The following is a 17087-nucleotide window of genomic DNA, read 5'->3' as shown; positions in this document are numbered from 1 at the left end:
TTCTTAAAAATCTGAACTCCTCACCTTCAAGGCAAAACCTTCATACTCCTTCTCAGTCTCAACGACATAAAACTGAGTTTACCAGCTCTGTCAGAAGCCGTGATACCAACAGTTCTTTGGCTTTGAGGGGAAACTATGATGCTTCTGACTATCACTCATCTGGACATATGCGAACTGGCAGCTCATTTAACAGCAAGAATCTACACTCCAGCCGCTCCCCCTCTCCTTCAAGAAAAGGCAATATTGACCCCCCAGGCTACTCAATCCTCAGAAGTGCCACCAAAGGAGACCCCAGTGTTTCATTTCAGAGCAAAAACACAAATAATGAAACAAAGTATGACTCCCATTCTTCATCAAACTCATGGCGTGGATCTACACATTCAGTTACACATTCAGTCCGCAGCTCCTCTGTTTCTCGACCTGCCTCACCATCTAGACAAATCACAAGTAACAACAGAGCTGCCTACGTTACTTTGGAATCATCTGGAACCTCTAGCAGCATGAGATCTAGGGCTGGTAGACATGGCCATGATGATCACCATCCACCTCCTCATGACAAGAGGTCCTCTCACCGTGCACGGAGCCCTTCTCCTCCACCGCAGATACACATTCAGACCCACACCTCCTCGCAAAGCTCCATAGAGTCTTCTGAGTCAGGCCGGCTCTCTGTGGGATCAACAGGACGAAACAGGGAGGAGTACGCTGCGATAGCTGACCTGCCAAAGGTCAAAATAATCCATCAGAAGGAAGGACCGGGCCACATGGGACGGCCACAGAGTCAACAGCCTGTCCGAAGACAGGAACTGTTTAAACCAGCCAGGTCAGACTCACACTGCACACACAGAGATGAAAGATAAACAGTTTGTGTTTAATTCTTGTAAGGGGTAAGAGCACTACATTTTTGAGCCAAACTGCAGCTATACTTTCACTCTATCTTTCATATCTTATGTGTTTGTGCCATTTCAGTCACTCCCTGAGCAGGCATCCCTCCATAGAGTGGGATGATCCTGGCGATACAGATAAAGACTGGCACTATGGGGGCAGTGGATATCTATCTCGAGCTCACTCCACCACATCACTGCAGGTAGGCTGCTTGAGGGCGTTGTGAGTTATATTAAGGGATGAAAAGACTAGTTTGTTACAGTAGCTTACAAAAGTATCCATGTCTCTTGTACATATTAACATGGGTCATGTTACAAACGCAAACTGAAATGTATTTTATTGGGATTTTATGGCATAACCAACACAAAGCAGGACATAGATCCAATCTAGAAGGAAAATTAGATATAATTCAGGAGTTTTACATGCTGAAATCTCTAAAGTGTTTTGTACATTTGTATTCAGCCCCCTTTTGTAACCTAGAAACAGTCCATTGTTATTTCTAGGTCATAAAACAATATCCCAAATTGGAAAAGTTTGCCAATTACAGAAAAGTAGTGAGAAGGGTTACTACCTGCCATGTAAGGGACGCATGCAAATATGTGGGGTATTGAAAACTAACCCTGCACATCACTCTGAACACACCAACCTCTCAGTGACAAATCATGCTGTGGGGATGTATTTCTTCGGTGGTGACAGTAAAAGCTGGTTAGAGTTAATGATAAGCTGAATGGACCTAAATAAAGAGCAATCCTGGAAGAAAACTTGCTAGAGAATTCAAAAGACTTTGGACTAGTGTTATAGTCAAGACCACATAACTCAAAATCGAACAAAGGCTAGACCATTGTCATAACCATTACTGTAATCATAATAATGGAGTTGTTACTGCAAACATTTTAAAGTTTTAAGCTAACCATTGGGAAGGCTCCAGACTCATTGGTTGCACTGCTACAACCCAAACTTTCATGTTAGCAAACCGTCAACTACATACCTTTTGTCCAGGTAACCTGACAAGCTAGTAATAAGTTAAACAGACAAACCAGATGACTCAGAAGAGTGTACATGTTTAGCTGAACGTTACTGATTTGGAATTGGCTGCAGGCAGAGTGAGTGGGGACGATAAGTGAACACCTGTCGTTCTTTCTTTCTGTGTGTTGTACAAAGGAACGTACATTTAAACTGGAGTATATCTGTCTCTTCTTTCTTCATCCCAGTGTAGGCACATGGGATGACACTTTCAAAGTAAAAAACTTTACTGGCTGCATTTGAATGCAGGCGGTAATATCACCTTTAGTCGCTTTGAAAAAATTATGCTACAGCCAGTGTCTATGGCTGGTCAGAAGGAATTCATAGCACAACATGTCCAATCTGTAATAGGGCGTATGAATACTTTAGCGAGCCTCAGTCCAGCAGGAGAACAGTGGATGCGATTGGTTTTGGAATAAGTTTTTGAGTCCCACTGTGTAATGCGTCCTTCCTTTTGCTCAAGGTAATCCACAGCAGTGCAACTGAGTTTGAGCATTGTTATTTCCACCCCCCACACTCATACTCCCCAAAGTGTGTTAATGCTTAACCCACATCTTTCCCGTATGCCTGAGAACGTGGAGCTCTGTGATGACTTTCTGTGTTTGTTTGGTCAGACATTGATTATTTTTGTAACTCCAAGCCGCTCTTATCCAGAGATCAGGCAGTCCCACGGCAGATGAGGGCTGTTTGTGGAAAAGTAATCATCACAGGTCGGAAGAAATGCAGGTAGGTGCTACAGCCCGCATATTGAAAGTTAATGTCTGTGAGTCACCTCTGTTGAGCCATACTAACAGTTAAGTTTTTTCTTTTTGTCTATCTCTAATTGTTATTATGCATGAAATAATCCTGCACTCTCTAGAACATTATTTTGTCTCCTAGCTTGTTTAATTTTTCTGCAATATTCACTCATGGTCTTACATATTTCTATTTAGTTTTAGATATAATTGTAGGTTCATGTTATGCTCCTGTTTAGCAGCTATTTGTTGTGTGTCTGTAGGCCTTACCTACACCCTACAGTCATTTCATAAGACTGACTGAGTTTTGTCAGTTGTGGTCTGCTGGGGCATGTGTTGAAATTCCTGAAATTAAACCAGTAGCTACAGAGGGTGGATTTTAGAGGGGGGGAATGCCACTTCAATTCCAAGCTTAGGCTATCAGGAAAATGTGGCTTGGTCTGTTCTGTGCGTGTGAAAAGAGATGATTACTGATTTTCCTTGTCAAGAAGATGTATTGCTGTTGTGAAGACTGCTAGTTGAACACTTTTTCTTGCAGTGATAATGGGTTTTTTAGTAGGCTTCATCTGGATTAAAACATTATTACAAGGCTTGGTCACCCCCTCAAACTCTCTCCTCCCTCCCCACCTCCACATGATGGGTCCCTCTAATCCATTTCTCACAGATACAACACTGGGGTCTGCATGTTTTCTTAAACGAGCATTGCGGATCCGCCCAGGAAGTGGCAGACAGGGCAGAGACAGAGAGCAGCGAGTAACGACGCATTGAGCTGAAGGAAGGATCTTTCCCCCGCTTATCGGAAAGTTTAGACATGGTTCCATCTGAACTGGAGCATTTAATCCACATTTAGCGCGACAAATTCGCCCCTTTCTCTCAGACCACGGCCAGTGTCGTCGTGGGAAGATTACGGCACTTTGACTGGAGTTAAAAATGTGGATGAATGGCGGGGTTTTATCTGAATTTGCGTAACGTGCGCGAGACCGAAAGGTGCTTTCTGCACGAGACTTAGCTGAGACGAAAAAGAAAGTTTTTCTTGTGAGGAATTAATACATTTCCGTTTTTATTTCTATTTTTTTAACTTTCTGGATCCTGTTATCATGACGGTAAGTTGTACCCTCCTAAAACAAGTCTATGCTTAAAGAAGTTTGTGTTTTCCTGTCTATCTTTCCTTCCTGAATTAATATAAATGAAATAAACGTTTGCTGCGAAGTTAGCCGTGTTTAGCTAACTTTTATAAAACGTTGGTGCTCTTTTAGCTTCTTGTAGCTAGCTGCTTTTTCTGTTAAGCATTGGTTTAACACAGAGGGGTGTGTTAAAAGTTTATCGAAGTGGCTTTTATTTTCTCACTGCTCAACTTGAGTGGCGGGGGCGAAATAGTTTTATGTTTCTCTTTCCTCTATTTACCCTCCATTTGTTTACAGTAGCAGGACGTTTTATTAGCCGTCAGCACGTACAGTCTGACAGGATTCACGACCAGCTGTGACACATGCTCTGTGTTTTCCTCTGGCCTTTAGGAGTGGGTGGTAGGCACTTCGTCCCTTCGCCGTTTCGTACCTCTGTAGCTTTGAGCGTTACGAACCCAACAGTTTTGTGTATGAAATGAAGCCGTCTGCCGCGGATCGTTTATGCTAGATATGTCAGTACGATTTTTAACAGACTTGTAGGTCAAATCAAATCAAGAGCATATATTTGATAAGCTAACAGCATCTTTGAAATCAAATATTTTTCGGTAAATTAGTATCAATATACATTACAATAATTTTAAAGGAGTGACTCAAATCTGAATGTTCATCGGAAACATATTCCCAATTCCCAGACGTTCCTTTGCAGCCCTGAACACAAAATCCAACATGGCGGCTGCATGTTTAAATGCAGTAAATAAAAGTCTATTTCCACTTCTGAGAGTTTGCGTTTTATGAAATGTTCACAGGCATGAATATATCTGTTTGTGAACATACTCCTTTTGGTCTTGTAGAAACAGGAGAATTTTTTTTTGTGATTTAAAATAAATACCACCTTTGTACAGCTTTATACTTGTTTGGAAAATAAATCCTTTAGTTATCTGTTAGCCGTTGGTCCTCGATTATTATGATTGTGGTTAGCATTACTAATATCTGTCTCCATCTGTAGTTAGCAGTCTTAACTGTGAGATTTTCAAAAGCCTGACAACATTTCATAATCCCTTCAAAAAGATAAAATAGAGCAAATTTATTTTAATACTCTGACTTCCTGTTATCAGCTGTCATCTTCTCTTGTAGTTCGCCACAGTAGAAAATAGTTTCCTTCTAATAACCGTCTTGCACATTTAAAACCGAAAAAGCTAACTTTTAAGTCTTCTTAGTGTAGCAGCTTCCACATGAAACTTTTGACATCCATCAGTGCGACCTGGATGATTTCTTAGATGATTTCTTAGTAGATCTCTTAAAAGAAATTCACTAATACTTCTTGACCTACTGGCAAACATTGACACAGTTCATGAAAAGTGTTCCCAACTTTGAAAAGAAAATATGCAAATTTGACAGTAAAACATCACACTTATAATCAACCACCCTGACCAGGCGCCTGTCACAATAACAAATTTTGCTGAACGATGAATTGGCCCTAAAGTTATTGCGATAAATTATAATAATGTTGTTCTTGCACGTCTTTCCAAGTAACAGAATGACAATGGCATAATAATGCAAAAACACAACATCATTAAAGATCAACAAACTTTAAATTCTAATTAATATTTCACACTGGTACTGGAAGACATTTTAAATATCCAAGATTGAATATTTAAAAAAAAAACCTAATTCCCTGGAACAATGAAGTTTTTAGAAATCAATTTAAAATTAAATTAAGTGACAAACTTGCTTGGTTGTGAATTCGCAAAGGGGCAAATTGACCTGGAAGTAAAACATGACAGGAATCATGTAAAAACAACAGACCAACGTAACAATTTAGAGAAATCCAGAATGATTGTTATGATGATTTGTTGTTTCTCTATTACCAATATGTTTTCCACACAGTCATGGAAACCCGATAACCTAAAACTAATCAAGAAGTATTGGCTCTCCGACCCGCAGTAATCCAGGAACTGTCATCACAATGAGCGTTCATTTGGATCCTCCTGTTCTCATTGTGCGCAGAGGTAACCTATTTAGCCGAGCCTTCAGGACAAAACGGCCGAGACAATACTCCTTTATGGTGACAGGATGGAGGGGTCAGGAAGAGTGCATGACGTCTCTGTAAGCTGGAGTTATTTTTCCGACCCGTTTTCCTCCTATGCGAGCAGAACCTGCACGCACACGGGGTTATTCCTAAAATATGCTTCCTCTGCCATCTGCTTCCTGACCCTGCATATAGGCAAGTGTGGACTAGTCGTGAAATAAATTTATGACGAGCGTTGACACGTCATGAGTTGCACGTTTTGGTAGTTTCACTTTATTGCCGAGAGCGAGAACGCGCACAAAAACGTTAAGTTTGTGCAGCTCAGGTTTTCGTCAGCATTTTTTTTGCCATGCAGCCATTGTGCTGCCATTGTGGCTCACTCAAAGTGTAGGAGTAGTCTTAAAGGTTCGCAAATATTATGAGGGCGTATGATAATGAGGAAAACATTGTATTTGTTCTATGCAGGCTGTTTGCAGTCGTTGAATGGTGAAATTTGTTGAATGAAAGAGAATCGGTTGGACGGATGGCTAGGTGGCGCTGTGGTGTGTAGGAATATTAAAAGGAATTGTGAACAAGAAATCTTAATTTATAGACGACAAAGCTGAGGAGTTGGTGCTTTACTTTTTCACATTTTGCCACAATACAGCTACAAACATTAGTGTACGCTTTCTTTAATTAAACCAACACAAACCAAAGCATAATAGTGAACTGTAGTTTTTTTTTTTTTTCTCTTTCTTTACCAGTAAATAGGCCTGTGACGATAACCAATCTTGCCGGGTGATAAATTGTCCCAGAAGTTATTGTAATAAATGATATTACGGTTGTTTTGAGACCATTTTTCTCGTTGTAATGGTGTAATAATGCAGGAACGCATTCTCAAAGGTCTAGTGAACGTTTAACGCCTGAACTGGAAAATATTTTAAATATCCCAAATAAATAAACGGAACAACAGAAACAACAAAGAAAGTAAATTATGAAGTCTTTGTAAACAAAGCAGAGACTAATATGCCAGACTGAAGACTTTTGTCATCCAGTTTTTGGCAGAAAGAAAGAGAAACGACAAATCATGCAAATTGAAATTATTGAGTTTGTTTTAATTTATCGTGCGATTAACTGATTTATCGGAGGCTTACCAGTAAAATTCTAAGAATGTGAAGCATAAATTTGTATCCAGATCCTCTTACTCTGATTCCTTTAAGCCAACTGACCAAAGTCGTGACTTAATGGTGGAAGAGGTCTCGTCTGATGAGATTCCTCTTTTCAATACTTTGTAGAACTAAGAAAGTCTTTTGGGATATATATTTTTTTTAGTAGCTTTACACATCTAAAGTTTGTTTTCTTAATCATATCTAACTTTAAAGTTATCTTGCAGAGTATCTGTCTGACCACAGATTCTTAGTTTGATTTGATCATTTTAACTGTGCCGTTTCATTGTGGGGATTGTTTGTTCATGTGCATTGTTAGTTTTTCTCCACTGATAGCATTTGTTGATCAATAAATGTAATTTTAGTCGCGTCTGAGCGGGGTTTAACTTGATGACTTTTGAAAGTTGTGCTGGTTTTTATTTCGGGTGCTGGAGTAAAAGAGGCTGAATTCAAAGTAATTATAGAATCCAATTGTTGTTTATGTAAAATCCATGTATTATAATGTTTCCACATCATTAATACGCACTTCTTTCTCTTGGACTATCAAATAAAGTACACTAAAGTAAAAAAAAAAAAAAGCACTTAAAAAGGTTTGTGAATACCTTTGCGAGGCGCAGTGGTTTAACAGCAGGAGGCCAAACAAATCGAACAAAAGCTTAAGTGTAACAAGATAAGCAGACGGCCTGGAGTGTAAGTTCTGCAGAAAACGGCGTGAGTAATCCGAGGAGATTTGAACTGAGGAATGTTGATAAGGAGCGGAATGAATGGATGTTGCCTAATCCTAATCTGGGACCATCGCTGCTCTGAGGCCTCCTGCACATGTTTTCTTGTCCTGCGCTTTGGGGGTGGAAAGCAAAAGCGGAGGCTGCTGCTCTGCTGCGGCGCGCTGCAGCAGAGCAGCAGTGTGTTTAGTAAACAACACGCTGACGTGAAACCACTCAAGCGGAGCAATGTGTGTGTGCAGCAGCAGCAGCATCAGGCTGTCTGGCTCACACTGGTTTTACCACCATGTCAATGCTCAAAGGACAGTTAGACAAGAACTATTTTTGATTAAAAGGTGAACTCCTCTCCTGGAAACTAGCTGACGTCCTTTGTGGCTGCATAAGTCTGCAGCGTGGCACGCTATTATGTTTTACTACAATAATGGAGTAAACCTGCGGAGGTGTGGACGCAGGTTTACGCACCGTCCTTTGACACGGGCTTGTGTTTTTCTTTGTGTCGTCCTCTCTCTTTCTTCTGTTCCCTTTTTGTTTCCTTACGTGTGAAATCTACTCTGACTTGCTCTTTTAATGCGCGGCTGTTCACATGAATGGCGCTGACACACAAAGACGTCCGTGTTTCCTTCCTGTAAACTGCTGCGTTCAGACGAAGGGTAACGAAACTGACGCTCCGCCCTCCTGTTTGCAGCCCGACCTCTTGAACTTCAAAAAGGGATGGATGTCAAAACTGGACGACTGCGGAGAGGTGAGATATTCCTCCTAGTGTCACTTCATTTTTCTTTTCTTGCTTTCTTTAACTTGCTTTGCTTTTTCTGTCCTTAGTGGAAGAAGCACTGGTTTGTTTTGACAGACGCTGGGCTGAAATATTACAGAGACTCGACTGCAGAGGAGGCATGTTCTGTTGTTCTTAGTCGAAAATGTTAGCAGTAGCATGTTGGAGTGAATAAATGTGGTTTTGGTTGGACAAACCGAATTGTTTCCCTGCACAGAAAGACGACGTGGATGGAGAAATTGACCTGAAATCTTGCCTGAAGGTGTCTGAGTTCAACGTGGAGAAGAACTATGGCTTTCAGATTCAGGTAAAAGTCCACCGGTGGCCAAGCGCTCTTTAAGACAGCATGCTTCTGTTTTCTTCTTCTTCTTCCTCTTCAAACTGTCCTCATCAACTTTAGCCACTTATTTCTTCCGTTTCCTACGTTGCACTTCTTGTCCTGTCTGTCATCTCCATCTCACCCGTATCTTTTCATGTCTCGTCGTGCCGCAGACTCGGGAGGCTGTCTTCACTCTGTCGGCCATGACGGCCGGGATCAGACGAAACTGGATCGAGGTTTTAAAGAAATCCATCCGGCCCAGCAGCTCTCCTGACCTCACGCAGTAAGTTCCAGCAGATCTGGTGAATACAACATCTCATTTGTTTTACGTTTGGTTTGTGGTCATCATTTCTAACATTTCAAAAGAATGCAGTAAGTAAGAAGAGATAAAATCAGGGTACAAACGGGCAGGATGTGCCGAATTGACCAGTACCTTTTGTTCAGTAAGCAATTATGGCCTTTGGGGAATTCGGGTCAGAGGAGAGCTGGCTTTAAGAGAAAGTTGTGCGAAGTTTTGTTCGTAGTTGTGGGGTGATGCAGCGTTTAAATGTGAAATGAATGTGGCTAAATGCAGAGCAGGCATGAAACTTGTTAGAGATAAAAAGAGCAAACAAATCTAAACGTACATATGCATGCATATTTATGTGTTGGGCCTAAATCCAACTGAACTGAGTCAAACACCACAATTCACCTCCAGATCCTCTCTGTCCTGTCAGACGGAGTTATTTTCAAAAAGGTTCAGGCAAAAAGACTTGCAGCTGTAATAGCAGCAAAAGTTGATTCTATAAGTCAGAGGTGTCAAACAAATTTTCATTTTGGGCCAAATGAAAAAAATCACAACGTTCTTAAAGGGCCGGTTGTGTCAGAATGTGGAATGTGTAAACTGTGTAAATGTGTAAACCTTATTCTAAAATTTTAACATTCTAGTAAAAAAAAATCAAAGACTTCTAATCTTAGTTCTGTCATTTGTTTTTTAATTAGATTACCCGACAACAACAGCGACAAGGAGAACTCCCATAAACGCTTCCCGTCGTCTTCTCGCCGCCCCTCGTCGCGCCACGCCGACTCCCAGTCAGAGACCCCGAGCTCGGCCCATTCTGCCGAGCGAAGGTTCGACTACGTAGAACTGTCTCCTGTTCCCGCCTCCTCCTCCGCCCCTCTCCCATCCAGTCAGCGGGAAGCAGGGGAGGGGCAGGGCCGAGAGCACAGCCAATGGCAGGAGGAGAGGAGCACGTGCAGCCAATGGGAAGCCGTTCTGTCGCGGAAGGGCTCGGGGCTGGGATCGAACCAGAAGTCCCACCTGGACGACGAGATTGAGAGGAAGTGGTCCGAGTTGGAGCGAATGCCGCCGAAGGACATGAGCTCCTTGTCGTCGATGGGATCGCGGACGTCTAGCCAGTCGGCCAACGAGGCGCTGCAGAGGGAGGTAGTGTGTGGAGAGGATTCTGTAATTTGCAAAGTTACTAAAATGCAAATTAACCCTTCATCTGCGTCGATGAAGCAAAGCGATTCTTTTTCAAGCGTTTTGTGCGTTGTACAACTTTCTGACTGGTGTGTTACTTTCAGGAGAATTTTCCACCTTAAATAATGTGCATAGGATGTTCAAGTACATGATTGGTCTCAGGAGTATTAATGAACTGATGTGGAAGATGCTTCTGAAAAGCCAGGCTGCTCTGTGTTTGCGTGTTGTGATGTGCTTCTTAGCATGAATATATATATATATATATATATATATATATATATATATATATATATATATATAGATATATATATATATTTTTTTTTATGCGACCATCAGGTGTCAAATCAGCTGGCTTTACCTCCGTTTTCATCTCTCTCGCTCTCTCAGGTGGCGTCACTGAGGCAACAGCTGGATAAACTACAACAGGGGGGACGGGAAGGGAGGAGGGGTGGAAGTGTGAGCGGCGACTGCGGCCCTGAGGCGCCGTGCAGCCGCAGCCTGGCGGCCATGGAGCGCGCTCACAGACACGCGCTGGAGGAGCTGCAGAGGCAGCATGACCGCCAGATGAGGGAGCTGGAGACGGAGAAGGAGCGGCTGCTGCTGGAGGAGACTCGGGACACGGCGCGAGGTCGGTCGCTCGGTCAGGACGCTTCAGAGAGAACGCTGCCATGTTGGCTACGGTCTCTGACTGTTTTATAGGTTTATTTGGATGATATTTACATCACAACGATCAACTGGTCATCACAGCCAGCTAGCGATTGTAACATTTAACACAATCGTATAGGGCTGAAACGACTAATTGGATTGACTTGCGATTATTGAAATAAAAGCCAACTAATTTAGTAATCAATTAATCGTCAACTAGAGTATGCAAACTCAAAAAATGTTTTTTCTCAATAGAACAACACATTCAGAGCAGTAATTAAGGCAAAACTGTCCAAAAATGTATATATTTTGCAATTAATGTGGCATAAGTGGCATATCTTTTAGCTTCACCTGGATCAAACTGTAAAAAAATTTCCAATTGAACACCTTTAACTATCTATTTATTAATTGGTAAGGAATCTATAACTGATCATACACAAAAGGAATGTAATGTTATTGCATTTTAGGCACAAAACCCCCCCCGATTTTCCTATTTAAAATGGAAATTAAACATTTGCTTATTTGTATCTTTTAACCTATTCCTAACATTGTGTAAAAACTACACTCAAAACATCTGCAGAAGCTTCTCGCGCTTTAATCCGATTAATCGTCCGATTAATCGGTTTCTAAAACCAATCGTTTGTCACAGATTCTGTTTAAACTATTTGTGAAACCTTTTGTTTTTGTGAGTTGTCACTTCTGGCAACTGACAGCTTCAGTATGTTATACATTTTAATAATGGTAAACACAAAAATTTCTTTGAAAACGTATTTTGCTGCGGTGCAGCCCAACGTGAGATCTGACATTTTGATATTTTGTTTGCTCGTTCAACCGAAGCCAGAACACAGACGCTTCCAGAAGCGACTGGATCTTTTCTCCCCAGGCGTCTGGAGACTCAACAGGTTCCGGTTGATACAGTTGCTACTGCTGGCATCGTGTTTAATTTAGTTTCTCTGGCGGGGACAATGCATATTTAACATCTTGTGAATTTTTATTTCTTGTTTGTTGAGTCCTCAGCTGGTACCTGTCCCTTTAAAAGATTTTAACTCACTGACCTTTGCAGGCACTTGGTTGCAGTAGATTTATTTGACATGCATCCGTTATCCAACACAACTCGGTCAAATGACTAAATTCCCTCCTCGGCAGTTTTGTAATTGATTCAGACGTCGTGGAAATGAAACGTTTGGAAGAATTTGACTTGGTCACCAAGGAAAGAGCATCCCATTAAAACGCAATAAAGTTAGTAGTTGCACAGTGACGTGAAAAAGCTCAAGAGGCATGAATAGTTTTTCAAGGCACTGGACAATTTTGCTGGTGAAAGTAGAAAGTAAGAGCGTCAAAATACGAGCAAAGTGTCTCATAATATTGGAAAACATGCCACATTTCTGTTTTAAAAACATGTTCACGACCATGTCAGATAACTAGACTCAAACTGTTGGCGGCCATGGTGAGAGATGTAGTCAGTGTTGCTCTAGCTCATGGCAAAAGTGGATTTCCAGTGGCTTTATAGCGAATGTTAAGCCTGTGTTTGTGTTTCAGTGATGGAGGCTTTGAAGAAGAAACACAAGGAGGAGCTGGAGAGAGAGGTGGAGAAGGTCAGGAGGCTGAGCAGCGGGAAGTTGGACTCTCTCACTCTGCAGACACAACAACAGTAAGACACTTGAATTAACACCCATTTTCCCACTATAATCTGCTTCTGTTTTATCTCATTTCTGCAGAACTAGATCATAAATGTACATTCACTCCTGGCAAAATATTCAGTTGCAGTTTGCTGTAGTTGTACTAAGAGGCTGGATTTGTGGCGAGCGCGACACTCCCTGCTTGTTGAAAGAAATCCATTAGTAAAGTGGACCCTGCTGGACGCTGCCGGGCTCCAAAGGAGTGTAGAAAAAATTTGGCCATGGATGAGTTCCTCTTAGCCGTCTTCATGAAGGGCGTTCAGTGGCGGTTTCTGCATTTTTGCAGCTAATCTTGTCTTAACTGCTGGCCATTTTCAGCTTCCTCCTTTTGAGGTTATTGGTTGCGAGATGCAAAGCTTTACGTCTTCTACAGGAAGTGCTTGAGGGACGGAGAGAGTGTTGCTGCTGTTAACTCATCGATGGGGTTAGTGGAGTCTCTCAGAAAGCAAGATTTTGGTTCATACGTAAACAATAACGTCTTACTTAAGGAGAATCAGTTTCCCGTGTGTATAATAGATGAGCAGCTTTACATTTTCACATTTCTTTTTTTTATCTTTTTATTTAATTTCTCCTACTTGCCGCTGCAGGGCTGAGATGCTGGCCTTGCAGAGAGAGCTGGCCGGTCTGTCGGAGCGCTACTCTCAGAAGTGTCTGGAGCTGAACAAAGCGGACCAGAGAAACGCCGAGAGAGAAAGGGAAGTCAGCCACAGAGAGAGAGACATGGAGCAGCTGAAGAAAGAAAACGTGGTGAGTTAGCAGCTGGGCGTGCGAAAGTGATCAGCCGTACGAAAGTGATCAGCCATACAGCAAGGCTGGAAAAAAAAAAACCAACCCTTCATTTGTGAAGAACTGAAACACAAAGAGGAAAACTGATAGCACGGAGCAATGTGATGCAATAATGGTCATACTCCCTGAACACATCTGTTTTTTTATGGAATAGTTCAGCACAACATAGTGTGTAACTGTGAAGTTGACGGAATGGTACGTGGTTTTCAAACTGTTTGTTTCATCCAGTCTGCTTTGAGGACGTCCTTTGGATTCGTAAAAAGTCTTAAATTGACGCATCTAAAATTCAGTCCTTCAAAATGTCTTAAATTTATTGAAAAATGTAAGTTGGGCTAAAATATGTCTTAACATTTTGTAGTGGCAGCGAAACTATTTCGTCTTTTATATTCTATGTCATTTTCTTTTTTTCTTGTGCGAAAGTTTGAGTCACGCTCAGACATCTTCATTGCGTTTTGATACTCAAGGCAGTTGTGGCTATGGGTGACTAGCTGCTGCTAACACCCTAGCTAGCAAGCTAGCCTGGGTAAAGCCAGCTAATTGTTTTGTGTTTTTTTTTGTTGTTGTTTACATCCACAGATGCCACCAGTTGTCTGGTTGATGTTTGGTTTCACCTTAGACTCATTTCTGCTGCCGACCTGTACAATTTTTTTATTTTTTTATTTTTTTTTACGATTTTCTTTCGTACATTTCTATCATAGTACGAGTTTTAAGTTTAATATCGTGGTCTTTAAAAATCTGAGTTGGTGAAACCTGCAGAGACCGTGCCCTTTGACCTCTAATCCAGTAAGACCTGCTGCCTTCATCCAAAGAGCGGCGAGAGTCCAAAGTTGTTTGGAGTTGGAGCTACGCAATATAGTGAATTTTTTTGGAATATCACAATCGCACAAAACTGCTTGAATAAAGTATTTGGTGGAATATTGTATTTCAAGGAGCAGGTTTTGATGGTGGATGGACTCTACCAGCCTTCATGTTCACGCTTTTGTGCACTTAGCGGTTTGGGAAGCTAAAGCTAATGCAGAGAGAGCGGAGGACAAACGGGGATTAATTGTAACTTATATTTTTAGCAATAATATCATAGAAATTAAATATTTTTTCTAATATTTTGCCCAATTAAGAGTAAAAATAATTTTTCAGATGTATATTAGTCAGGTTTTTATTTACAATAAAATAGAAAACCGTGTATCATTGTCTTCCAATTCACAACTATGCACCACTTTGTGTTGGTCTATCACATAACATTATATTAAAAGCCAACTTTAATTTGAATCCCTGATGGATATGAATGTGTTTTTAACACCATGTGCTGCAGCTCCGTTCCTGCACCAAAGAAACAAAGTCGGGTGTTTTGTGTTGAAAACCTGACCACGCCTTTTTCGTTCTCCAGGAGTTGAAGGGCCGCTTGACGGACGAGATGAGCCGAACGCGATCCGCGGACAGAGGCTCAGCGGACCACAAAGACAAGACGTCCTGCGAACTGGAGGTACTGTTGTTTTGGAAACCGAAAGTGGACTGCTGTCTGTGTGCATCCTCCTCACGCTGCCAGTCGAACTCTTCATGTGGTCTGCAGGTGTGAAGAGATGCGAGCTTTCACACAAACACCCAGCTGCATCTGCTCTGTGTTTTGTGTTTTTGTGGGTGAACGTCAGAGGCGTTCTGTGTGGCTTTAAGTTGCTTTAAAAGGGAGTTTTGAAACATCTTCCCTGACCAGTCCATGCTGGTTTTGTTTTACTCTCCAGCATCTGTGGTGGATTGAGCTCCGCTTCTTTCCTCCCAAACAATTTCTTTTTATCAGAGAGACGGAGGGAAATTTTAAACAATTGGCTACAGCTGGGTGATGGAGCTTAAAAAAAAAAAAACTGAATCTGTTTTTCCCCTCACTTTCTTCTCTAAAAAAAGAAATGACAGAAAAGTAGCTTTTACTGTGTGGCTCTGGGAGTTTTTGTTATTTTCTGAAATAAAGATCCAATTTTACTAGAACACCAACTTAAAATTGCGGAAATATTTTTTTTAGTAAGAAAAACCTTTGATAATTATTATTTTGTTATGTTTTTGTCTTGGAGTTTCTATAAATTACTACTTAATTTTCCTAATCTCAAGACTGTATTCTGGTGATATTAAGACTTTATTCATATATTGTCTCATACGACTTTACTCTTGTATTGCTATGAGTGTATTCTTGTAATATCATGACTGTATTTTAGTAAAGAAAAAAAGTAACTAATCTTTGCCTGGCCTTAATATTTCATCATAGAGTTGACCTGCATTCAAAGTCCAAATAAACAGGAGCTGTAAAAAAAAAGCGCTTGTCAAACAAGATGGCCGCCCTGGGCGTCACTGACGTCCCTCTGAACTGTGGAAATGTAAGGAGCGCTTTGGCGGGACGGAGGGGGTGGATTCCAAATTTTCCAAAAATTACTTTTTCAAAAATATCAATAAAATTGATTAATCGCTCAGCCCTACCACGACGTGTTCCACACGGTTTAGAAAGAAAAGTGCTTTAAAAATTGAGCATGCGCATCCAGGTTTGGAAAGTTCTATATCTAGTATGACCATTTCAGTCAAAAAAAAAAAAAATAACAACAACAAAGGTTTCAAATGAATCATAAAAAGCCCCAAATTAATAACGCTCATGCTGGTTCTTTTATGTAAACTTCTGACCAGAACTGTTATATTTTTCCTGTCTGTTTTTTTGGGGGTTTTTTGTATGTGGGAAAAATAAAAAGCACACTCCTCTCTGTCTTCCAGGTTCTCCTCAGAATGAAAGATAACGAGATAGAGTATCTGCACAAGGAGATCAGCTGTCTGAGGAATGAGCTTCAGTTTCTCAACATGGTACCGTCACTCGATTTACCTCTGAAAAATACTGCACAACGTTAAACTTGATGCAGACATCAAACCGCTCAGACAGAGGAACCCTGTAATTTAAAAAAGCACAGCTCTGTTTTTTTTGTTGTTTTTTTTCTGAATGCTTCGCTGTCGCAGCCTGAGGCCTCTCTGAAGATGACGCCATTTTCTTTCTCCTTCCCCCCTCCTCTGCTCATTGTTGTGCAGGAAAAGCATCTGGCCTGTGAGCGATATGCAGAGCTGCACGGAGAGCTGAACGGGATGAGAGGCCGCACGGAGCGCGAGATCCAGAGTCTGAAGGAGCACCTGAGGCTGGCCATGGCCGCCCTGCAGGAGGGGCAGAAGCTGGGCAACAGCCTGGACCACTGACTAGCCGCCGGGCTGGAGTCGGACCGCAATTTTTATTTTTTATATTATTATTATTTCAACCTTTCTTTGTTCCCGGACTTTAGTTTTTCAGCCTGCAGGGCGGCTGGATCCAAAGGAAGTACCCGCGCAGAACTTTTACAGCCGTGCGTCGGAACTCGAACGCGTCTTCCAAGCCGATTTGCCAACGAGTCGTTTTGTCGGCTTCATCACACTGGGCCTTAATTTGTACTTCACAAAACAAAATAAAAAATGAAAAAATGAAAAGTGCACTTTTCACTTTTGGTTTTGCTCTTGGGAGTGCTAGCTTGTACCGATGTGCATTTGGTCTTACAACTGGAATATGTGAGTTTTTTTTTTTTTTTTTTTTTTTTATATTTCGTTGTCCTCTGTAGATGGTTTGTACCGTCTTCATTTTGAAAGCGGAGGTCAGACTCTTACTGGGGTTTTTTTTTTCTTCTGTTTTTACGAGGGTGGTGCACTTTCTCAAGAAACGAGCTTTTTCATATTCGCTGTTCTTTTTATTCCTGTTTTGTTTGTAAAAGCGAGTTTCTGGAG

The 17087-nt window shown here is 41.4% G+C and overlaps 1 protein-coding gene across 2 annotated transcripts; it reads left to right on the top strand.

Moving 5' to 3' along the window:
- Positions 1-485: 485 nt before the first annotated feature.
- Positions 486-16914, top strand: triobpb (TRIO and F-actin binding protein b). 2 transcript variants are annotated; one of them, XM_044100595.1, is made up of 14 exons: positions 486-820; positions 967-1084; positions 2560-2631; positions 8345-8401; positions 8479-8547; positions 8646-8735; positions 8921-9030; positions 9729-10173; positions 10597-10837; positions 12394-12505; positions 13121-13280; positions 14704-14799; positions 16065-16151; positions 16371-16914. In XM_044100595.1, exons 1-14 carry the CDS (start codon positions 501-503, stop codon positions 16530-16532), a joined length of 2139 nt encoding a protein of 712 aa, XP_043956530.1. In that variant the 5' UTR covers positions 486-500; the 3' UTR covers positions 16533-16914. The 2 variants fall into 2 exon arrangements, with proteins under 2 accessions (XP_043956530.1, XP_043956531.1); XM_044100596.1 differs by lacking the exons at positions 486-820; positions 967-1084; positions 2560-2631 and adding an exon at positions 3306-3742.
- The last annotated feature ends 173 nt before the right edge of the window (positions 16915-17087 follow it).

The sequence above is a fragment of the Gambusia affinis genome, linkage group LG19 (assembly GCF_019740435.1).
Source record: "Gambusia affinis linkage group LG19, SWU_Gaff_1.0, whole genome shotgun sequence".
NCBI classification, from domain to species: domain Eukaryota; kingdom Metazoa; phylum Chordata; class Actinopteri; order Cyprinodontiformes; family Poeciliidae; genus Gambusia; species Gambusia affinis.
Note: the sequence above shows the minus strand (reverse complement) of the source record. Positions and strands in the feature narration are given on the sequence as shown.

Excerpts from the sequence above, each read along its gene's own strand:
- triobpb (XM_044100595.1), top strand. The coding sequence starts at position 501 with ATGAGATCTAGGGCTGGTAGACATGGCCATGATGATCACCATCCACCT. Across the intron at positions 10,174-10,596 it reads ACGAGGCGCTGCAGAGGGAG|GTGGCGTCACTGAGGCAACA; the intron begins GTAGTGTGTGGA and ends TCGCTCTCTCAG. Across the intron at positions 10,838-12,393 it reads GACTCGGGACACGGCGCGAG|TGATGGAGGCTTTGAAGAAG; the intron begins GTCGGTCGCTCG and ends TTTGTGTTTCAG.